The sequence below is a fragment of the Chelonoidis abingdonii genome, chromosome 2, assembly GCF_003597395.2.
Source record: "Chelonoidis abingdonii isolate Lonesome George chromosome 2, CheloAbing_2.0, whole genome shotgun sequence".
Lineage (NCBI taxonomy): Eukaryota > Metazoa > Chordata > Testudines > Testudinidae > Chelonoidis > Chelonoidis abingdonii.
Window position 1 is genome coordinate 212463785 of NC_133770.1, and position 24353 is coordinate 212488137.

Here is a 24353-nt window from a genome sequence, read left to right on the forward strand (position 1 = left end):
CGAAGCCTGAGCCCATTAACCAGGGTTGCAGACGGTTGAAAGGCAAACCCCTAAATGTCAGGCAGCTTCCAGTGAGGCCCCTGACAGGAGTTAATTAGGAGCAATTAGCTTGTCCCCGCTGGGAAGCGCTGCTATTCCCTCTCCCGCCTTCCCCTTCCTCCCGCTGCTGCGCCAGGCTAAGGGGTGGCTTGTGCTGGCTCCTTGCGCAGGACTGGCGTGTGCAGCAGGCAAAGGACCGAGAAATGCGCCGAGTCCCGGTCCCCCTCCTCCCCTTGCCGCTGGAGCGGTGCATTGTGGAGGGAGCCCGCGTCCCGCCGCTGCTGAGGAAGCCTCCTGCCCTCGGGAAGCGCCTCGCTTGGGAGCTGTCCAAGGTCCCGGGGCCCCTGCGACACCCCCGGCCCTCCCGCCTCCTCCCGCCCTGTCCGCGGCGCCCGGCCGGAGACGAGCATGGTGTTTGCTCCAGGTAACGCGCTCCCCTCTCCCGCGCCCATTGGCCGGGGTGCAGGCGGGCCGGGCCCTGCTCTCCTGGGCTGGGGAGGGGGCTGAGCATCCCTCTCGCTGCTCACCTGAGAGCGCCGCGCGCCCGCCAGCGGCTCCCCGCGCCCGGCCCCTGCACACGCGCCTGGCTTTGCAGAGGCTGCGGTCTCCTTGAGCAAGCGCCGGGCGGAGCCCCAGACCCTTCGCCCCCTGGAGCAGCTGTCGGGGCCACCTGGCAGGGCTAAATTTGGCGGGAGCATGGGGTGCTCTGCTGGCGCTGGGGCTCAGGCTCTGCTGCCGAGTGCGCCTGGCTACAGCTGCTAGTGGGGCAGCGAGACAGCTCAGCCTCCAGCCCGGGGACTGAGAGAGGGAGGCTGGAAAGGCTCTTTGGGGGGCGGGGGAAGAAAAGGAAAACGCACAGTCTTGCCAAGCGGAGAAGGAGGAGGGGAGGCTGCCTAGGGCTAAACTTGGATGAGTTCGAAACAAAAGGTCACCTAGGTGGTTGCTGTCAGGAGAAAGATCCTTGGGGGCAGCTATACCAGAGAGCACAGCATGGTGCCCCAGTGAGGGGGGAGCCTGCCTCTGCTTTTCAAAAGGGTTCCAGAGGCTTTCCCTCAGGGATAGGCTTCTAAGACACCCAGGTCCTTTTGAAAATGTTACCTGCCGACTGAAGAGATCTAGAGCAGTGCTTCTCAAACTGGTGGTCCATAGACCGGTGCCAGTCCGCGGCGAGTTTCCGCATAAGAGCGTCAACTAGGATAATAATATGGCACTGATCCCTGGCACATAGGGAAAAAAATTGCTGGTCCCCCACATCAGATAGCTTGAGAAGCACTGATCTAGAGTATCTGAATGGGAGAGTTCACTCAGGCCCCTCCTGCAATCTTTACTCAAACTCCACTGAGTGCCTCGTAGTATCTGACCCGAAAGGCCTAAGATGCACAATCATAGCTGAAAAGATCATCACAGGAGTTGCATTGGACTCAGTGTAGTTTGGTGGGATGGAGAGAAACTGAAGAAAATCAGGCTGGTGTGCGTAAACGTAACTTGTGTAAAATGGCATTTGTAAGGGGGCGCTCGCTTCTTCCCTAAAACGTAGGGCACTAGTATAACCGGTCCGGACCAGTGTAGCAGAAGAGAGATAAGAGAGACTTGAGGGTTTAATTTTTAAAGTTTTCATCTTCCTAATCTCAAGTTTCTTTTGCTTTGAGAGTGTATCCTGTCAGTTAAAGAGATAGGAGTCTGAAATGCTGGAAGGATATAATAGCCTCAGAAAGCCTGTTTGGTCAGCCTGACAATTGAAAAACACAGCATTTTGAAAAATTATCTGTTTTCAACATCAAAATATTAGTCTTGTATTTCAAGTTGCCCAGTTGCTTGCTAATTAGATACATTCCCCCTCAGAGACTGTTTTGGATTGGAAAGAAAACCAAGGAAACAAGTTGTTTGTCTTAACTGAACCAGATTCTGTTTATTGTAGCATCCCTTCAGCTACCTTTTATCTGACAGTCCAGATGTCTCTCACCATTAAGCATAGCACTGTAAAAAGGCACCATGGGACTGGGGTACTGCAGCAAGAGATAAAATAATGAAAACAATTCCACCACCACCCCCAAGGATGGCAATAAACTGACAACAAATCTTCCATTGATAACTTGTGCTACACAGAACTTTCTTTTCACATGCCTAATCCATAAATAGGAAGTTGTTTTATGCAACGATTCTGTTTCAGTCAATAAGAAAAATCAGCAATTCCTTTGCTCATGTTCCCTTATAACAATTGGTGCCATATCATAGATAAGGTAGTGAATAAGGATATCTAGGAGGTTAGAAATCAGTCATGGGAGTTTGACATTATCCTGAAATGAAAGGAAAAAGCTTGAGTGGATTGCATTTTTAATCAGTTTTCTTATTACAGATCAGTCTGGGTATTATTTCTACTTTAGATACAAGAAGTTTATAATTATATAAGAAGTTTGGGGAAATAGTTTGTAAACCTTTATCTTTCTCATAGTAGCTGTGCTACAAAACAATTTCCATGTTTGCTTTGGAATAGGAGTTTCATTCTGTCTTAAATTTTCTGCTCTTATCTTATGATGTATGAGCTGGTACTCTGTTTCATTTTTGTGCCTTTCACAGCACAGAAAGATTGTTTGTATAACTGGAAATGGTTATACAGTCATTTCCTTAAGCTTAATGTCTACAATGATAAACATCCAGTAGCCTTTGGTTCCAGAAAATAAATAGGATTTAGGATAATGCATCTTATTTAGCTGTAGGCAGCTATAGCTTCATTTTGTTCATATTCAAAAATCTATGAGCTTCTGAAATAATAATGAATAAGTTACTCCCCAGCACTAATTTATACTGGATTATAAATTGTGAAATAGAAGTAAATCTTCTGACTTAAATAGAACTTTTAAAAGGCTAACCCAACTGACTCTTGACAAAATTGATATTTTCCTTTAAATTCCTGCTACCTATATCTATTTCCTTAAATTCTTGCACCCATTGCTACCAATATACAGGTACCTATAAATCATTGGACCCGATGGACCAAAGCCAGTAAATGAGGGGCATCTTTCAGTGTTCAGAAGAAAATGGGCCTAATCCTTCACTGATTTCCACAATGTGTCTTGTTTACACCTGTGCAAAATGGGCATAAGATGCTACCGCTTTGATGTGATAGTGTTTTACACCCACTTTTAATTCACTGAAGATAGGTGCCAAGGAATGGAGAAGCTAATCCAAAGAGAAGAGATTTTTTTTTTTTTGTTTAACTGTGATTCACTGCATTGGTTGACTTGCTAATCACTTAGACACTATGAGTCAGGATCTTTGCCAATGTACAGGGACTGTAAAGCCTTTTCAGACAGGTACCTGGAGATCCTACATTGTAGAGGACATCCTTTGGTAATGTAGCTCCTCACAGTGGAAGGTGTATGCTCCATGAGAAGGTGGCATGACAAAGTTCTCTTGTGTTCTGGCTAACCCCAGTGGTGACTGCTTTAACACATGCCAATGAGTGAATTGGCCTTTTGTTGGCCCAAATTAGAAGGCTGTAAAAGAGATGTGAAATCGTTTTTGCACCATCTTCCCCACCCGAAGTCACAGTTGCAGTACAGTTCAGTTCAGCCAGAACCAAACTTTGGGGTCTATGCCTTGAGGTTTTGTCTGCTTGCTGAATTCGGCAACAATATTTCAGGCAGCCTACAGAGTGGACTAGTTTCCGTCATCCCCCGCCAAACACACACACACACTTCTTTGTGTCATTGGGTGGATGGGAGACTGCAGTGGACCAGGATCAGATCACAAGAAAATGAACTCTGCACTGCCCAAACCGCAGTCTTTCTTACAATGAATTCCAGATATTAAAAAAAAAAAAGCTTGCAAAACTATATGCCATATAAAGCCAATTATTATAAATAATTCCACTACCTACCACTTTGTTTTCATAGTGTAATGAATACCAAATTATTAAAGCATTCAGTAGTTGGCACAAACTAGCAAAAGATGATTCTATAAAGTAGGGTGACCAGACAGCAAATGTGAAAAATCGAGACAGGAGATATGGGGTAACAGGAGCCTATATAAGAAAAAGACCCAAAAATTGGGACTGTCCCTATAAAATTGGGACATTTGGGCACCCTACTATAAAGTGACAATACAATGTTGTTACCTCGCTGTTACAAACTAATTCGTCTTGTCCATTCATTAAACCTAAGATGTTCATCTATAAACATTAATTTTATATAGGCATATTTCAAAATAAAGGTAACATTTAATTATGTCTCTTACAAATTATGAAGTACATTATAGCACAACTAAGAATTACTTTCCAATATTGTGTTTTTAGTAACTTATCAAAATGTATCTTTCAAGTTGTAGCCATATATGCTTATTCTCAACCCAAATGTGATTCTCTCCCCCCACCTCCAGTGTGGAAATATTGAATCAAAACCAGTAATTTTGATTTGTCTGGGCATTAGCAAAAAGAATGTGTCTTTCATACTTTAAGGCAATTTTCTGACATTATTTTGCACTCAGATCCGTTTTGTTTTAAACCTTCAAACTGTGTATGTGTATATTCCTGCATAAGGAATGCTTTTGTTTTCAGAAGTGAGTCTGAAAATGTTAAACATATAAAAATGTATTTATTTTGCTAATGATCTAATGTTGGGATAATATAAGCTTGCATAAATTTTATTCCATCTTTATTAGCTGCCAAGAATGGTAGTTTCCTAAAGTTTAAAGCAAGAAGGGACCATTAGATCATCTAGTCTAACCTCCTGTAATCCCAGGTCATTAAATTTCACCCAGTTACCCTTGTATTGAGCCCAATAATTTATCTGAGTAAACCAGAAATTGTGTTTGGCTAAAGCATATATTCCAGAAAGGCATCCAATCTTGATCTGAAGACCTCAAGAGATAGAGAGTCTACCATTCCCCTGGTAGCTTGTTCCAGTGGGGTTAATCATCCTTACCGTTAAAAAGAATTGTGCCTAATTTCTAATTTGAATTTATTGCGCCTCAGCTTCCAGCCATTGGTTCTTGTTACACCTTTCTGTGCTAGATTATAGCCCTTTAATACCTAGTATTTTCTATCTGTAAAGGTGCTTGCAGTCATGAAAGAGGGAAGAAAAGGTAGGGGTTAGTGAAACCTGGCACTATTTATATATGAGGATCATTGAGCAAGCATATTTCTATAACTTCTAACTAGCTTGGACTTTTACTTCAGGGTTTTCACTGCTCAGCACCATTTTCCTGCAACAATAACTCTGTCACTGACACAGCTTTACATAAAATGTTTAAAGCTAATAGTATTTCCTACTGGCACGACGACACTGCAGATTGTGAGTGCATCCTGTACCAAAGGAATTTTAGAAGTCACATTAAAATGCAATTGAAGAGATAGCAGCTGCATACTTAAACAGATGTTTTTACTCGTCTGAATAGTCATAATCCTGTCTAATTTAAAAGCTGCGGAGGTTGGGGTCTGGTGTTTAGTCTAATGTGACCACATGATACTACATCGTGTTTTTTGCTTGTTACTAATGATTGCAGTGGCTGCTCTCAATCCTAAACTCTGTCTCCAATGCACCACCCAGGCCCTTGTGGGAGTAAGAAACAAAGAGAGAATTACACACCTGTAACTTTGCTTCTCTGAAGATATCCTATTGTAAGATCCTGAGAGTTCCTTAGCATGAACTGCCTTACCTCCAAAGGAAGTTTGACCCTTGAAAATAGCAGTAGCAGGGTAGAGTATGGACTAGGTGCCTACTGGTTATCATGCAATATCCCTTATGGCTGTAAATGTTGCCCTCCAGTATTCTAGTCTGTTCTTACAAAAGTAGAAAGAGAAGCCAATTCATGAAGATCAATGTAAGATTTAAAAGCATGCACAGTGTAAGATTACTGCTTCTTAGCTCGGGACTGACAGAATTCGTATTTCTACTGGTCATAAGATAGGGTTTGCAAACCCTACAAGCTTGGCACAGTATGATATGAAGGTTGAATTGCAATGAGTTTGGTGTGGCTGAGTGGTTAAGTTATGCATGAAATATACAATGAAATAAAAAAGATTAAGGTATGGTCAGAATTAGCTCTAATATTAATTTAAAATCTGAATCTAATTTGTCAAAAAAAAATCTTAAATGTGTTAATATAGTGAGAGTTGAAATACAATTTATTTTCTTAAATTATCCTGATCATATGTTAAGTCAAATTCAGATAAATAGTTGAAGGCACATTTCATTTTCAGGTCAATGGATTGAATCCAAAGTAGATCATTAGTGATCACCAGAAATAATGGAAATTAGGTTTCTGTGCAGTAGTCATGTTAAATGAGATGGTCTTAGTGTTGGTTTTGGTGGGGTTTTTTGTTCCAGACATATTGACTACTGGCCTTGGGAATAATCTGCAGCTACTAAGCAGATAAGTAAAGCAGTGAATGGGGAAAAAAAGAATGAGTTACTCTTACCTCTACAGTTTGTCCCTCCATGTCAGGAATGAAAATTTGTTCTTCTAGAGAAAATTGCTTGCTAATGTCTGCTGTACTTGCTCTATGGATAAATAACTCATTTTCCAGTGGTTTCAGTCTAGCAACATTAATGGGAAATAAATTCACCTAAATGTATTATCAACTATAGTGAAAGCTGGATTTATTCATATACTCTTGTTGACCTGGTCTCCCTTGTATTAAAGATACAAATAAGAAGTTTAATTTGTAGTTTGAAAAGAACTTTTATTTATCTATATATTGACTGACTGAAATAAATTGCCTCAAAGTGATCAGTCTATGATCAGGGTACACACTCTGTGATAAATGAAGCAGAGGGTAGCTCTCTTTTATGGAAACTCAGCCAGTCAGTTGGCTATAAAATCCCTCTTAATAGCTTTTCTCTACTTGCTTTACCTGTAAAGGGTTTTTTTGTTTGTTTTTTTTAAAAAGCCCATAGATAAAAAGAAGGGAGTGGGCACCTGACCAAAAGAGCCAATGGGAGGGCTATAACTTTTTTAAATTGGGAAAAAACTTCCCCTTTGTCTGCTGCTGTTGTTCTCTGGAGAGAGGAGATGCAAAGCAGGAATAGGGCTGAACTATGCTGTAGGAAGCTTTAAGCCAGGTATGAAAAAACATCTGCTCATACCTAGAGACTACTTATTTGAAACCTCCAAATATGTAAGTAGATCAGGGAATGTCTCGAAAGACGCGATTAGGTTTATCTTTTATTTTTCTTATTGGCTTGTGGATTCCTCTGTGCTAACCCCCAAATGCTTTTGTTTTGTTTGAAACCGTTAAGTTGAACCTCAAAAGAGAGATCTTGATTAATTTTTGGTATTTTTTTAAGACCTAGCAAAAAGCCTAAGTTCTAGATGTTTTTTTTTCTTTTTTAATAAAATTTACCCTTTTTAAGAACAGGATTGGATTTTTGTGTCCTAAGAGGTTTGTGCATACGTTGTTTTAATTAACTGTGGGTAACAGCTAATTTCCTTTTTCTTTCTCAGCTCTTCCCTGGAGGGGTGTGTATGAAAGGGCTTGAGGATACCCCACAGGAAGGAATTCTCAAGTGTGCCTTCCTGGATTCCAAAAAGGGTTTTTTTGCACTTGGGTGGTGGCAGCATCTACCCATCCAAGGTCAGAGAAAAGCTGTAACCTTGGGAGTTTAATAGAAGTCTGGAGTGGTCAGTCTTAGTTTTTAGAATCCTTATGCCCCCCACCCGCCCCGCCACACACACCTTCTGCACTCAAAGTGCCAGAGTGGGGAATCAGCCTTGATACACATACTCTAGTAGTTTGTACACTTGTACAGAAAAGCATGCATTACATTTTAAAAAAATGGTCATTGGAGCAGTATCTGTGTCAATGCTGGCAGAAATAACTAGTTTGACCTTAACAATGGTGTACTGCTTCGGGATTCTTCAGTCTATGAAGTCCAAGAAGGTGAGCTCTGTATTGCTATCATATAACCTCATTACTCTCTGAAGTAGCATTATCAGAAGATTTTTTTTCTACCTCTGTCTACAAGAGATCTTGGAATCTTCTGCCCAAAGGAATAAGATTGTCTTTCCTAAGGATGCACAAATATGTGAGGCAAAAAGTGGTGTACTGTATGCTACTTACAATGGTGCTCATTGTGAGATGAATCTTTAACATTGCAATACAACAAACTCTACCTTACTTTTCTAATTCAGAGCAGCTGCTAAAAACATGAAATGGTTGCTATTGATTATTGCCTCCATTCATAACTTGTCAGTGGGAAGGGGGTGCACATCTGTTGGCCCAAAAAAAGGCTTCCTGGTTATGATTTTCTCCCCCAATGCCCTACAAACTCAGGTTCCCTGCCTTTGTCTGGAGAGTTACAAGTAGGACCCAAAGGAGTTCACAGAAAGGAAGCAGGTCAGCTGCACCCAGTTTCTAACAGCACTTATAAAGAGGACAGTCTCCTAAGAGGGGAGCAGCTGCTGTTCAGAGAACTACTCTTCACTGATTGAAGGAGTACTCCACATGTACATAATCTTGTTCGCTTTATTGTCAGTTGTGACCTTGCTTGTAAATAATTAGTCTGAATTACTGAAAGACCTCCTGAAGAGGCTGAATTTTCTACTGACTTTCTAAAATAACCAGGTCTCTTTCCCAAAATTCAGCAGTGGTTTGTTGTTGGTTTTTTCCGTGTGTGCCAAAAGGGTCATCTCCTTTTACTGGATGGATTCGGGGGGAGGGAAGAACTCTCCTATAGTCAGGATTCAACTGAGCAATTTTCATTAGACTATGTATATATCGTCTGAAAGTGACCCAGCTTGAAAGACCCCTAAAAGGAATAACGGAGAACAAATCAGATATGAATTTACCTGGTTATACAATAAGGGAGAATGACCTCAGGTAAATCCACACTAGGAAAAATGTGTTTTTTAGCAAGTAAAATGAGACAACTTGTAGTTTTAATGTGTGTTAGTGGGTCAGAGTAAACATTTAGTAAGGAGCCTAAGAGTCTAGCTTGCAGTGTGGGCAGCTGAGAGGAGAAAAGAAAAGTCTCTTCACTTATAGACTGAGCACATCTGATACACAAATTGACAGACACATATTCCATTTTCAGAGTAGAACTGCCATTTAATAATTAGGGATATTAAGCAGTTATATATAATTCAAAGAGCATTTAGAAAAAGCTCATATTTGTGTTTACTAAGCAAGCAAGATGACCAGGGGAGGTCTAGGCCAGTCAAGCATATTTTCACATTAATCCACCCATCTCTCTGTATTCAAATGAGAAGCAACTGCTGTTTGCGGCTATCATGTTGGTAATTTGGATGCCAGGTATCTTTAACTGGACAGGAAGCCACATATATAGTTTGTAAGAGATTGGGGAGTGGGAACCAGGAGATCTTAGTTCTATTCTTGTTCTGCCACTGGCTTTGGTTAAGTCACTTAACGTCACTGATTCTTTTTCCATCTAAATAAAGATAGGATAATTCCTACCCCACACAGATGTTGTTATAAATCTTAATTAGTGTTTGTAAAGTTCTTAGAGATCTTCAGATGCAAATCACTATAAAATGTGTAACGCATTACATCAAATGGCAAAATCTAATATTATCCACTGTGCTCTCTTTGTTGGAGACCTTCCATTCATTTATAATTTAAATATACAATGGTGCATATAAGACCTGATCCAATCACAATGAAGTCAGCAGTCTCTTTATTTCAGTAGGAATTGGATTGGGCCCACAATAGTTTTCCACTCTAGAGAAGCTGTATACTCTGCTCAGGTCTTCCCTTCAGCAGATTTCTGAACTTGCTGCAGAGATTGTGCTCTTTGAGAGAGAGAGAGGTTAACCTGAAGCTTTAATTTATCCATTAAAGGAAATAACTGTAATAATGGAAATTAAAGTCTCTCTTTAGCTTTAGAAAAACTGGGCTCAGATGTTCTGTAAGAATCAGCTTTGTTTGCTGAACTCTGGCTGTAAGAAGACTTTGCTTAGACTGGCCTTCAAATTTAGTTCCATACAGCTTTCTCTTGGAGCCGGGTCTGCTTACCAGACTTTTGTATCACCCATATTCTGAAGTCACAACAAAATATTTTATCCTGATTTATTATCTCCAATAAAATGTATAGCACAAATCTGAATAGTCTGTGTACTACAAGATTTCTAATGGCTAAAATTGTTTAAAGTAAAGAACTAAAACTGCATCCAGCCCCTGCAGGTGAAGAATAAATATAGCTCCTTGCAGAACATATTTATTATAGATGATTAATTTGAATAGTCCATAATGACAGAATTCTGAATCTTTACTTTTTGGTAAATTGTATGGTTTGCCTATTTAGAACCTGAATGTTCTTCTAGAATGTATTAAACTGAGAAACTTAAGTTGCTTCTAGTTAATCTTATTGAAATAGTTGTGGGAACAAGTTTAAGAATAGCAACAAAAATAAACTGGTTTAAAAATATTGTTTGAACTTGTGAATTCCTAATGCAAGTTTGATGCTTCATTTATAGTGAGCATATTTCAAACAGAACAAGAAAATTCACAGAAGTCTTTTTAATATAGTGTTGATACAACTAACATAGCCACTGAAATTCCTGGGAATTTTTTCCTCGGTTTTTGTTAAGTAGCAAAAAACGACCAGACAGAAGTCATGAAAGCTCTGCTTCATGAGATTCTTGCTTGGATGCTATATCTAGATACTTCTTAAAGATGTGAATGATGAATTCAGCATTAAATCAGAGTTTATGGGACAGTTTATACTCATCTCCCTGTTCTTTCAGGATTGGATCACACTGAATCACAATCTATCAGCCCCTGACTGTTGCTGGTAAAGTTATCTGTACTAGCTCAGCTCTGGCTCCAGTATCTTGGCTGGTGGACTAGGGGGAGTGCAGGCTGTGCTAGGAGCAATGCTGGGTTCATAGGTTATTATAAAGCCAGAATGGAGCACTGATCTAGTCTGATCTCCTGTATAATAGAGGCCATAGGACTTCCATAAATTAAATTTGTTTAAACTGGAGCATATCTTTTAGAAAAAGATGACTGAGCCCTAAATGTTCTAGTAAGAGTGAATGCTAAAATATCCTCCAAAACTAAGTTAGGAAAATATGGAACTACTCCTGAGGGCAATCTGTGCCAAAAAATAAGAAATTCTGCACCCAAAAATTTAAAATTCTGCACACAGTATTTTAAAATTCTGCAAATTTTATTTGTCAAATAAATGTGGAGGCTCCAGCATGGTACTAAAGAGCACAGGCCACCGGCTGCACTGAGGTGAGAGATCACTGTGCAGCTTCCCTCCCTCCCCTGGGACAGAGACTCAAAGGTGAGGCTGCACCAAACCCTGACACAGTGCCAGGACAAGGCCTGCCCTAGAAACAACCCAGGGCCCTGCCCCTCCATGCCAGGTGCACCAGGAGTGGTCAGGCAGGCTCAGCAAGGCAAGATCCAAGTGTGGAGGGGCTTAGTGTGGGGGGATCCAGGTTTGGGTTCAGAGGGTTCTGTGTGGGACAATCTGGGTGCAGACAGCTCAGTGGGGGATCCAGGTACGGAGGGGAATCTGGATACACGGGCTTGTTGTGGTGGGGGGGGGGGCAGTTCTGGGTGCAGTGGTAATGGGACTTTGCAGGTGGTCCGGTGAAGGTGGTTGGGGCTCAGCCGGGGGGGTCTGGTTGTGGGTGGGGGATAGAGCTTGGCAGGGGGATCTGGATGGTTTGTTGGGGTGTGCAGGTCCAGGGAGACTGGGGCTCATCCGGGGGGGTTCTGGGTATGTGGGGTATGTGGCTTGCTGGGAGGGTCTGGATATGAAGGCTTCTGTATGCACAGGGGTTGGGCGAATGGGGAGCAGCTCCCTGTAAAGGGATCCCTCTGCCTGCAGCTGAGGAGCAATGGGTGCAGGAAGCAGGGGGATGAGGGAAGGAAGGACTTTGCAGAGCTTCCTGTAGCCAGGGGAGAAATCTGGGGGTGGGTCTGTCCCAGCCCTGGATGCCATGCAGGGGAAGAGGAAGTCCCGTCCTCATCAGCCCAGCCAGGACTAACACCAGAGCCCAGCACAGGGTAGGAGCCACCAGCTAGGTTTTCTCCAGCTCTGCCTCCTGCCCCCACAGTGATTTACCTCTCTGCTGGCTGCCCTGGGCAAGCGAAACATACTGCTGGGGAGGATTGCATGACTGCTCTTGTGGCTTCCCTTTGCTTCCCCATCAGAAAGTCATTTTTCTTCTGGGAAGCAAAGAAATCTGCAGAGGACATTGTGATGGGTTCCCCGCCCACCCCTTCCGGGGTGCCACCTGATGTACTGGGGTAGCACTGAGCCTGCCTGTTCCAGCAGGCTGGGCTCCCTCACCCTGACCTGCCAAGCCAGGCCCTCAAGCCTCCTCTAGCACACACACAGGTAGGGACACACCTACCTGCAGAAAGACACAGACACTGAAATCAGTGCTGCATGGGAAGGCTTTCACCTAAGGAATTGCCCAGCATTCAAGTGCACTCCCCTTCTGGAGAGTAAACCCAAAATTATATTGTCTTGTGCTGCACCAACAACTGTACGGTATAAGCTAATTGAAATTTGCCTTCTCCTTCACTGTGGACAGAGATATGCACAGCTTTTTGCCCCCCAGTTATGATTTACACAAGTTTATTAAGTACAAGAGGTAGATTTTAAGTAGAGTGGCCAGCTGTCCCGATTTTATAGGGACAGTCCTGATTTTTGGATCTCTTATATAGGCTTCTATTACCTCCCACCCGCTGTCCTGATTTTTCACACTTGCTGTGTGTTCATCCTAATTTTAAGTAATTATAATGGATAGCCAACAGATTGAAGCAGATTACCTTAGTAAATAAACAAAAAACACAAATTGAGCATAACACACTAGATAGGTAGGATATAAATTAGCAAAATCTCACCCTGAGTGATAAACTGGCTGGCTGACTCCTAAGGCACAAGTTGCTTTCGCTTTCGCTTTCCCAGGTTTTCATACACAGCTAATGAGCCTTCTAACCTGAGACCATCACTTCCAACAGTTCAGTCCTTGCCCATCAGGAGTTTCCAGGTGTGTTGTTGCAGGGAGACTGAGGTCCTGCCCCCCAATGTTATTGTCCCCCTTTTGTATCTTCTCCCCACTTGCTTGAAAGCTCTTTTGCTGTGACCTGGGTCAGAAATTCCCATTGTGTAGTGCTATCTCTGAGAGGTTTCTATTGTACACAGTTCCTGAGGTAATCCTGTGCTTGTGTTCATTTCCTCAATAAGCCATTAATGTTGTTTGACCTTTTTACTGTTGTACCTGAAAGGCTGCTTGTGCGTGTTTTCAACCTCATAACATGTTCCAGTGTAACACACATACTGAAACTTCATATACAAAGATAACACCTACAATCCAATGAGAGATTAATGTCTAGCAGATCAAGACTTTTAGAATGATACCTCACAAGACATACTCTGTACAAAGTATCAGAGGGGTAGCCGTGTTAGTCTGGATCTGTGAAAGCAGCAGAGAATCCTGTGGCACCTTATAGACTAACAGAGGTTTTGGAGCGTGAGCTTTCGTGGGTGAATACCCACTTCGTCAGCTGACGAAGTGGGTATTCACCCACGAAAGCTCACGCTCCAAAACCTCTGTTAGTCTATAAGGTGCCACAGGATTCTCTGCTGCTTTCACTCTGTACAAAGCATATCCTAATTACATGACAGTGGTGAATATTGGGGTGTCAGTGTCACAGATATAAATTCTGCACATGTGCAGTGGAGCAGAATTTCCCCAGGAGTATATGGAACCAATGAATGAACCTTATTCATTCACAGCTTAAAGATTGAAATACCCATAATAATCTGATGGTGCAACTGCTTTTAAGCATTTTTTATTCCTTTCTCTTTCTACTGTAGAATCAGCTGGGTATTGCCCTCAGACTTTCCACACTAGTCAGTCATGTCTCCATATAACTCCAGAATAAAGAATAAGAGGCAATATTAGACACAACTAACTCTAATACCAAGAAAGAGACATTTCAGTCACTTAAACATGTACTTTTGTTAAGGTTACAGCTTAATCCTATAATGTACACCCAAGGTTTCTTGTCATACATCTAGATTCAGATGTGTCCAAAGCAGCCCCTAATCGAGCACAAAGTTCAGCGGGAACTATTCATGCATAAAGTTAAGCATTTGCATAAGTGTTTGCGGGGTTGGGGTCCTGGTGACTGCCTCATTCATTCTTAATATACAAGCAACGTGACCAATTAACTCCCTGATCTTGGACACCAAACAACCTCACTCTTTAAATCTCTCCTTGAAATCCTCCTTATTCTGGTTGGGCTTCCAGGGCTGAAACTCTTCAACCAGTTTATAAAAGTAATTGGAAAATAAGCTTTTCATCATCTTATATTAAATTATATGCTAAAAACAAATCATGCTGCGCACATTATATACACAAAAATGTGTAACCAAAGAAGAATCATCAGATGGAAGAAGATATCACTTTCCCAACACCTACTGCCAACCTAAGCATGAGGAACTGACCTCAGCTTCTCACTTTGTGGTACACTATACTGCCACACACCACCCACCCTAATTATTTGTATTATTATAGTGCTCAGAAATCCTGTCCCTGGGTGCCATTGCTGCTGCACCCCATCTCCAAGCATGCACTGCCACTCGCAGGCAAGGATGTTTATTCTTTTATAACAGAGGTTAAACAAAACACAATCTTAAGTCAATAGCTAGCCCCCAGGCTTCAGAGCCATCCGTCCCAGGGATCTCTGCCACTCCAGCTCCTGGCAGCCTCCTACCCTCAGCCAGCTCTGCTTTTGGCTTGGAGCAGCAGCCGCAGGATTGCTTTCCTGATACTCTGGCTCCACCTTGTTCCAGGGACTCACCACAGGAGTTAACGCGACTCCAGTATGACCTTTGCTGCCCAGAGTTCAGTCTGTCTGAGTCTTTCATTCCCAGTCGCCTACTAGGAGCCTTTTATAGGCCCGGGGTAGCCCGGACCTCTCTAATTAGCTGGATTAGGCTCAACTGCTCCAGTCCAGGGGCACTGGGCTCAATCTATCCACAGAGACCAGCTACCCTGTCATAACCCCATTCATGGACCAAGCCCTATTGTGCTAGGCACTGTAGAAAGAACAAAAAGACTGTTCGTTCCCCAGAGATTTTACATTCTCGTCCTACGAGCTAGAAGCGTCATCCCCCTGCTCGTGTGCACATACTTGTGCTAGGTCTCGTTAAGCTAACACAACTATAAACAGCAGTGCCGCTGTGGTAGCACAGACAGTGGCAGTGGAGGCCTGGATAGACAGGCCAAGTGCAAACCCTCCTGAAACTGGGCAGTTTCAGATGCACTTGGCACTTCTAAGCTGAGCCTCTGCTGCCACTTCCCATGTTACTATGGCTAAACTGCCGTTTATAGTTGTGTGTGAACTCCATGTACGCAAGCAGGGAAATTACTTAGGCTACATCATAGTATAGATGTAGCCTAAGTATAAGACAAGAGACAGCAGATAGACGGACAGAGGAGTATAAAGAAACAATAAAATAATATTGGTCAGCATGATAGGCAGTGGTCTCAGCACGCCAGCCGCCTACAGGGTGTTAATGTAGCAAAGATAAAGACAATATGACCTCAAAGAATTTTTCCACTGGCACAAACCAAGAGGAAGATGTATGGGTTGCAAACTAAGGTCCTAATTCTGCAGTGAACTCGATGTAGTTGTGAACTTATACATCTAATTTTAGTAACTTTTAATATATGATTGAGATTTTCTAGATAGCAATATTTTTCTCCATTTGCTGTATCCAGACTTTATTGGAGTAACTGTGTAAATAAAATCATAATTGTGCTATCCTACTGCAAATAAATAGCGCAATACATTATATAACACCGATGAAAATGGAAATGCGTAAACAGGTTTATGTAAATCATTAGTCTTCCAATCCAAAACTGTATGGTTATAATATTAAATGGTACATTTTTAAGGATGGTGAATATAAGCAAGTACTACTGATATGCAGTTTCAGAATGCAGATCTGGTTCAAGGTTCACTCAGACTTAGACGTATTTACATAAATTATGATTGTAACCAAGTCAGAGAAATTAATCCCCATTGCTTCAATTAAAAGTTCTAAACTACTACCAAGAAATTTGCCAAAAAGAATGTGATTTTTAGTTTTAAATATGAGTAACTTGAAAGCTGTTAACACAAAAAGAACCTTGAATAAAGAACAGTTTCTAGTGTATATGTTTGCTGAAATGAAACTACACTCATTGCTGCTACAAAGCAGAACCTAAGCTTTTACCTCCGACTTCCTTTCTTCTTTGAATGCTTGGGATTTATGTAACCTGCTATATGTACTCAGCCATCCTCCTCACATTCATATGAGTTCATGCATAATATGTGCTACTAAAGATAAAGCCCCTAGCTCCACTTACTACAGCTGCTTTTAGGGATCCTAATTGCTAGTGAGCAGTCACAACCTTGTTGGTGAAAAGGAAAAGGTACCATTCATTTTATGAGCCTTCAGTGCAGCCCTATACCGTAGGAAGATATGATGGGATGAATAAATACCACATTGCTTGGCAATGAGGAGTGATGTCTACTCAGTTTTTCCTAGTCTAAGATCCCTCACGATCACTCCTCATTTACCATCCTGCCACTGCTGTCCTTCAATTCACCAGAAATGCTGCTTCTGTTTCCTGCTAAATACCTGATTTGGCTGCCACTTAAACCAATTTTATAACTTTGAAACTTCATTGATCTTAATGGAGCTACTTCTGATTTACCCGTGTGTAATAGCAGGCTTGTGTCTTTAATGGGTTAACTTCACAATAATATTCCACAATTTTTCGCATGGATATGTGGAAAGACATGAGTGATTCAGAGACTTACTGTAGCGTGACTGTCTGTTGAAAACTCGCTTCCTGTGGCATACACACATTATTAAAGCTGGTCTGTAGCAAGCTGAAGGCAGAAAGTCTGAATGCAGGCCCACAGTATAGGGGGTGGGAGACGGATTTGATTTCAAGGTCATGCAAGAAGACTCAAGATGCTTGTGAGGGGGTGGAGTAGGTGCAGGGTGTGTGTGTGTGTGTGTGTGTGTGTGAAGGTGACTATATGCAAACTGGGTTGACACCTTCTGCAAATCTTAATCTGTTTTTATAATCCTAGTTTATAACTCAGTTTCCCTGAAAGCATTTCCTATGTGTACTCTGAAGCCAGGAAACATGACAGAGCATGTGAGATCTTCCACACAAGAGGTTCTTGATTTTTAATTACAATCATTCCATTGATTTGCAGGGGAAAAAAGCCTTGGAATCTATTTATAATACTATATTTTCCCAAAATTATTAATAGTTTTTCTTTCATGGAGAGCAGCTTTGATCCCAGCCAAGAGTACTTCAAAAGCTTAGCTGCTGATGTACAGTGCCAGTTTTTGGTGAAACTGGAACTCTAAGTTTGAGATTGGTGACTCTTTGGGTACTTTTGCACTGCAGTTAGAAACATGCTTCGCAGCTTGTGTAGAAAGACAGGCTAGGTCTGCTTGAGTTAGTGTGCTAAAAATAGCAGTGCAGCAGGGATAGAACAGCTGGCAGCTTGGCCAGCTGTCTGACTACAAACCCATCCAGACCCCCCAGCGTCTGTACTCAGGTGGCTAGCCTGAGCCACACTACGCAAATAGAGCTAGCATATGTCTGTCTATTTCAGATGGGAAGCATGGTCCCAGCAGCAGTATAGATGTACCCTTGGAGTCTGAGGCTTTGTGAACTTCTCAAATTATTTTGGGGGTGGGGTACAAAACTACTGACTCTGCAAACTATTTTCCATGTGTTGTGTTAGCTGGAGTAAAAGTTAAGTTAAATGCAGTCTCAGGAATTGAACAACTAGCTAAAGGAAAGGCTGTGCTGTTTATTAGTGATAATATAACCACTCCCTGCTCTGCAAGTGCTAAGTTTTTTTACTTAATAGTCAGATAACTTAGAAATTTCTGTTATGCAGATAGAGGAACTATAGTGATGGGTGCCAGTATAAGAACCTAGATTAATGTATGGATACCAAATCATCCCTTCCTACTCTTTGATACCTAGATCAGGATCTTAGTCATTAAACAAGTCTAGTTTCTGGACACAATGCTGTTACCTTACTACAGCCTCTCTGCTGAAAGATGTATTAGAGTTAGAGTTTTTTGGAAGTGGACCTGCTGCAAAATAAAACTCCTCAGCACCAGCCACAGCCTTTTCCTGCCCTCAAAGCACCCAGTCTGGTGCCATGGACCAAGCCCTTCAGAGCACCACTCTGGGAATGTAGCCGTCCCCTGCCCTACACACGCACACATGTACGTACGTGGCAGGGGACAGGATTTTCCCTTTGTAAAATAATTAGATCAAACATTCATGCAAATACTCACACAGCAATAGCATGTGGAGTTTTAGTAAATTGCTTACTGTTACACATTTCCAAACTTCATAGGCTGATCCATTACGTAATGTCAGCATAGTAAATCAGTGATTTGCTGGACACTTTCAAAACACTAAACAACAAATTAATCATGTTATATTATGCATGCTGCAGTCTGGAGTTCTGCAAAAATTCTATCATCACAGGCAAAAAAAATAAGTCACAAATCACATTTTCATGGATTTGGGAAACATACCACACTTAATTGTTTGCCCGTTTTTCATGGGGGTGGGGAGAACAAACTTCACAGGAAGAAAATTAATTCACATTTGGCTATTCACAGTGTGAAAAATATCTGTGAAGCTCTGGTATTATTGTGAACAAGACTCTGATGTATCATCTTCAGAAATAAATTCAAGTTCAGATTTATATAATATAAACGAAATGCAGAAAATAAGAAAGAACTTGTGAAATAAACATGGAAGTACCCCTAGATAAATGCGGGGAGGGGGGACAACATTCAACAGCATCATGCTTGGTAACAGTATGTTTTGTTAGGAATAAAAACTGATTTGGTGGATGAAGCGAAGTTTTTGGACACACATCAAGCTTCTAGAAATGTATATGAAATTGCATAAACCCTACTTTAACACATGTTGCTTTGTTTTCAATCTTATATTTGTCTATTCCTCTTGATAAAATATCACCTTTAGGACACCAGCTGAAGTTGGATGACCTCTGACTGCCTTACAGGAGAAAAAATTGGCTCTGTGATACATTAGTTCTTGGATAATAGAGAAATATTGTGCATTTTATTGTTAAATGACATTGAACTGCATCCAGAAAACACTTACTGTTTCAAATGCTTGGGAATGGAAGAAACTGAATAGAGGGGAGCAGATAGTGCCAAGAATTCAAGTGGTTCCATTGTGTCAATGTTCTCATCTAAAATCTGGCTTTCTAGGAGTTTGATTTAGCTTCTTTAACATGGGGCCAAATGTTGTCAGCTCCAATACTAAGTATAAATTCTTTCAAAATTGTAAACCACATTCCTATTTTATATTTTGGCCAAAATCTATCTTAAAGTATGATAATTTAAAAATAAAATTACAATAAGTTAATCGTTACGTTTCAAAATGACCTCGCTAAAACTAAACAACATCTATTCTTATAAAGTATTAGAGTTCACAAATTCCCTCTTTCTCATAAGGTTAGTAGTTTGGATGGTATCGTGCTTTTGATTTGGACATATAACACCAAGACTTTGCATTGTTTTCCATCAGCTGCGAACAACATTTTGCTATTTAGGCTGTCATAAGAATCTTAAAATTTATCTTGAAAGATTTGTAAAGTAAAGACTGGGAATTTCTCACAGAATGCTTCACACAGAACTTAATCTTCAGTGGACTCTGATTTACCCTAGTTATTATGTAAAGAGCTCCTCTCATGTGGCTTCAGAACAGAAAGCCAATTACATATCCTGATACTGAGGCACAACAGGGCCAATTAAGAATGAAATGAGCTCACTTATTATGCACAGTTTGCATTATGAGTAAGGCTACATTTTAGTCATGGATATTTTTAGTAAAAGTCATGGACAGGTCATGGGCAGTAAACAAAAATTCATAGCCCATGACCTATTCATGACTTGTACTATATACTCCTGACTACATCTTGGGGAGAGAGGTGGCCCGGGGAGGTGCTGCGGGCACTGGGGAGGGGAGGCAGGGACCCCCTCTGGTGCTTGGGGAGGCAGACAGTGGCATGCGGCCCAGGACCGCTGCTAGTGCTCGGGGCAGGGAGAGCAGGTGGCACCACATGGCCTGGGACTTGTACTGGTACTTGGGGGGTGGATGTTGGTTGGGCTGACAGGCTCCTTACCCAGCTCTGTGCCTCCCTGGAAGTGGCAACGTTCCTAGGCATAGTTGTGACCATGCAGCTCTGTGTACTGCCTCCCTGAGCGCTGGCTCTGCAGCTCCCGTTGGCCAGGAACTGTGGCCAATAGGAGCTGTGAGGGTGGTGCCTGCAGGCAGAGGCAGCGTGCAAGGCCCTCTGGTCATGTCTCCCCCAAGGAGCTGAGGGATGTTGCTGCTTCTGGGGAGCCCCCCCTCCACCCCAAGGTTAGCGCAACCCAGAGCCCTCACCCCCTCCCACACCCCAACCACCAGCACCCCACCCAAGCTCCTTCTGCTGCTGGGGTGGAGGGGCGGTGGCCACCACAGAAGTCATGGAGGTCATGAAATCTGTGACTTCCGTGGCAAACTCGCAGCCTTATGAGCACTCTCAGACAGATTTTCAAAAACATTTAGGTGCCTAAAGGTGCAGATAGGTGGGGCTAATGGGATTTTCAAAATCATCTAAGACCCCAATCCTCAAAAGGTAATTAGGCACCTAACTCCCATTGAAATCAAGTATCTGGGTCCAAGCATCTATCTCTTGCTGTTGAAAACCCCATTAGGTGCCTATCTGTATTTCTACATGCCTAAAAATATCTGGCCCTGTGTCCTTAACACTGACATTTCTTTTCTTGGATCAAGACAAATCCTTAACATGATACAATGTTTTTCCTGTTGAATAATTAGTCCTGACTGTAGCCCATCCACATTTACTTCACTGCAGACTTTTGGCCAGCTTCTCTGCTCACGTGAATCCTTGTAGTTCCATTGACTTCAGTGGAGCTGCATCAAGTTTACACCAGTTGAGGATCCTGACCCTCTGTTACTACATTACTCCAATTCTTCTCTTGATTGTAACACTGATGAAACAAGAATCAATTTGCCAACTTTTCTTAAGTAAGCAATATGCACCTCTAGTTGTTGTTTTTTCAGTAATCTGTGTAGTTCTTCAAGTGGTATTCCACTCAGATGTGTTCACACCTGGTGCACTGAGAGCCAGAGACTTTTTCCCCACAGCAGTACTCATTGGGGAATAGCGCACACCCTGCTCCTCTCCATGGACTTTCCCAAGGCCATATAAGGGCAGGGCCCTCAGCCAGCAGCTGCCACTCTCCGGCCACCCATCTCTGAAGGCAGCTGGGCAGAAATAAGAGTGGCATAGTATGATATTCACACCCTTACTACTGTCCTACTGTTGGTGAGGTGCTGCCTCAGAGCCGGGTGCCCGGCCAACAGCTGCCGCTCTCTGGCCACCCAGCTCCCAAGTCAGTGCAGAAGTAAGGATGGCAATACCATGACCTAAGTTCCTGTAAGCTGCGCAGCTGGGGGAGGAGTGGCCCGAATGCAGTCATGGCTGGACCTGCCATGGCACCCGGCCCTTGGCCACAGCTCAGCCACGGACCTGCTGTGGCCAGGGCACCCCTCACCTGGCTCAAACCCAGCTGCAGCCCAGACCTGCCACGGCCAGGGGAGGGGCGCCTATCTCGCAGCCCCAGAGCTGACACAGTGGGAAAGGCGCCTCTTCCCCCCAGCCCAGGTGCTGCTGTGGCAAGCTAGAGCTGTGGGGAGAGTCCTCTCTTTCCCCACTGTAGTCCTGGAGCACCCTCCTGCACCCCAAACCCCTCATCCTTGGCCCCATCCCAGACCCCACACCTCCAGCTGGAGCCTTCACAACCCCACACCCAACTGTCCGCCCCAGCCCTGAGCTCCCTCCCACACTCCGAACCCCTTGCCCCCCCCCACGTGAATTTTTCTTTATGCACCAATATGGAGGTGATGTGTGACACATCACCTCCATATTGGTACACATAACAATATTCATTCCACACAGGTGTGGGAAAAATTAGAGGGAACTCATCCCTTGTCCCGCATTGCTTCCTGCAGCCCCCATTGGCCTGGAGCAGCAAACCACGGCCAGTGGGAGCTGTGATCGGCCGAACCTGCCGATGTGGCAGGTAAACAAACCAGCCTGGCCCAGCGCCAGGGTGCTTACCCTGGCAAGCGCGTGCCAAAGGTTGCTGATCCTCGGTATAGGCTAAAAGCACACAAAAGACCAGATTCCACAAGTCCATGACATACTTTTCAGCTGTGAATTTGGTAGGTCCCTAACTATGAGGCCTGACTCAGCACCAGGGCCTTCGTCAGATCATTTGGCCAGCCATCCTCAGGCATCCTCTACTTCTGCGGTAATTCTGGAAGACCCCTAGAAGGGAAAGGGGTCATTCACCTTCTCCTGGTGTTCCCCATAAGAGGATCCATAAAATAGATCAGAGTCAGCAGACCTTGAAGAGGAATTCATTATCCTCAATAGGCACTAAATGACATCAGGACCCAGGTACCCAAGGTAGATCTGGACCATCAACTTCTGTCTCCCCGGTAGTGAGGCAGGAGGATCCTGGTATGATACTATTGACTCCAGAGCCATCCGAGAGACAGACATCGAGTTCAGCATCTAGGAACACTGTAGCAGTGCCATCCCTTTCAGTAACCTTTTGCTCTGCAATCCTTTATGGCAGCAGCAGATCTGCTATGTCTCTCTGTGCCTGCATCTCCGTTTACACAAGAGGTGAGCTCTACATTGGGACCCATAGTGACTCTATGTCCATCACATCCTTTGACTTTGGGACCCAGTTTACAAATACTTATGGCCCCAGTATTGATGAAGAAACAGGCACTGCCCATGGTCGTTGTGCCTGTGGGGCTGGTACAATTGCCCCCTCTGTCCTCAGTGCCTGCTACACTTCTGACCTTGATACCTATTTGCTTACTTGCTTGGTGCCTACTTGCTTTTTAGAGTGGGGATTGGCTCCATCAGGCTCATCAGTACCAGCGGTATGCTCCTTCCTGGTCCTGGACCCATTCATCCAGCCATCCCAGGACACCCTTACAGTAACTGATGGTACCTCCCCTTCCTTGGTCAATACACAAATTGGGATATCCAGTGGTCCCACTGGGGTGCACTCCACCAATGCCCATGAGCTACTCTGAGAACTCATCAAATTCTGAGTCAGAGTCCAGCTCTTATTCATCTCATTCTCAATGAAAGGGGTCAGGCAAATCATCCAAGCCTCAGCTAGGGGACAAAATTGGTACCCAGAGCACAGCCACTCTTATAATAAGGGAAGACCATCCTGGTCCAATATGTACTGGCCTACTGTGTCACAGCCCTTCCCACAATGGCCTTCAGAGGACTGATGGGTTGGATCTCTTTCCCTCAGGTCAGGACCTCAGCACTTGTCCAAGGATAAATTCCCCCTCCCATCCAGTTGTGAGGCAGATGAACCTCCAGTGCTACCTTTGATGCAGATACAGAAGGATACCCATCCTCCTGAACCACTTCTTGTGGGTGAGCCCTTGCCAGATGATCAACCTTTGCCTTAAGAGGCTACATTGGTCCTCGCAATTCTGGCTTTGCCCTCTCTGAATGACTCAGAGGTACTGACTTCTTCTTCTCCAGTCCCAGAGAATTTTAAATTCTACCAAGACTTACTTAGGAGAATGGCTATAGCCCTAGACATTGAACCTGAACTGATATAGGAAAAATATCCACAAGTTATTGGACATCCTCCAAGCATCTACACTGGGAAAGGTAGTTCTCCTGATTAATGATGCCTTTCTGCAACTGGAGAAAACGTTATGACTCACATCGGCATCTCTAACTCTGACAGTGATGTCCCTTCTCAGGGGTTCTAGTGTTTTTACTCCCACCCAGCATTGAACTCCCTAGTTGTCAACACTTGTTAATGAAAGATCGCTGCAGGGGAAATTGCAATCCCCTCTCCCCCAAATAAAGAGTCTAAGGCCAGGTCTACACGACGCGTGAAAATCGATTTTAGATACGCAATTCAGCTACGAGAAGAGCGTAGCTGAAATCGATTATCTAAAATCAATCTACTCACCCGTCTTCACCGCGCGGGATCGATGTGCGCGGCTCGCCATGTCGATTCCGGAACTCCGTTGGGTTTGGTGGAGTTCCGGAATCGATGTAAGCGCGCTCAGGGATCGATATATCTAGATGAGAGGCGATATATCGATCCCCGAGCAATCGATTGTAACGCGCCGATACGGCGTGTCGTATAGACGTGGCCTAAGAGACTAGATGCATTAGGAGGAGA

At 43.3% G+C, this 24353-nt stretch overlaps 1 protein-coding gene across 1 annotated transcript in view; it reads left to right on the forward strand.

Moving 5' to 3' along the window:
• Positions 1 to 398: 398 nt before the first annotated feature.
• Positions 399 to 24353, forward strand: part of AKAIN1 (A-kinase anchor inhibitor 1) — a 29582-nt gene continuing 5627 nt past the window's right edge. The window contains exon 1 of the mRNA XM_032785954.2: positions 399 to 463. Within this exon, the coding sequence (XP_032641845.1) occupies positions 448 to 463 (16 nt within the window). The 5' untranslated portion in view covers positions 399 to 447. The remainder of the gene's footprint in view (positions 464 to 24353) is intronic.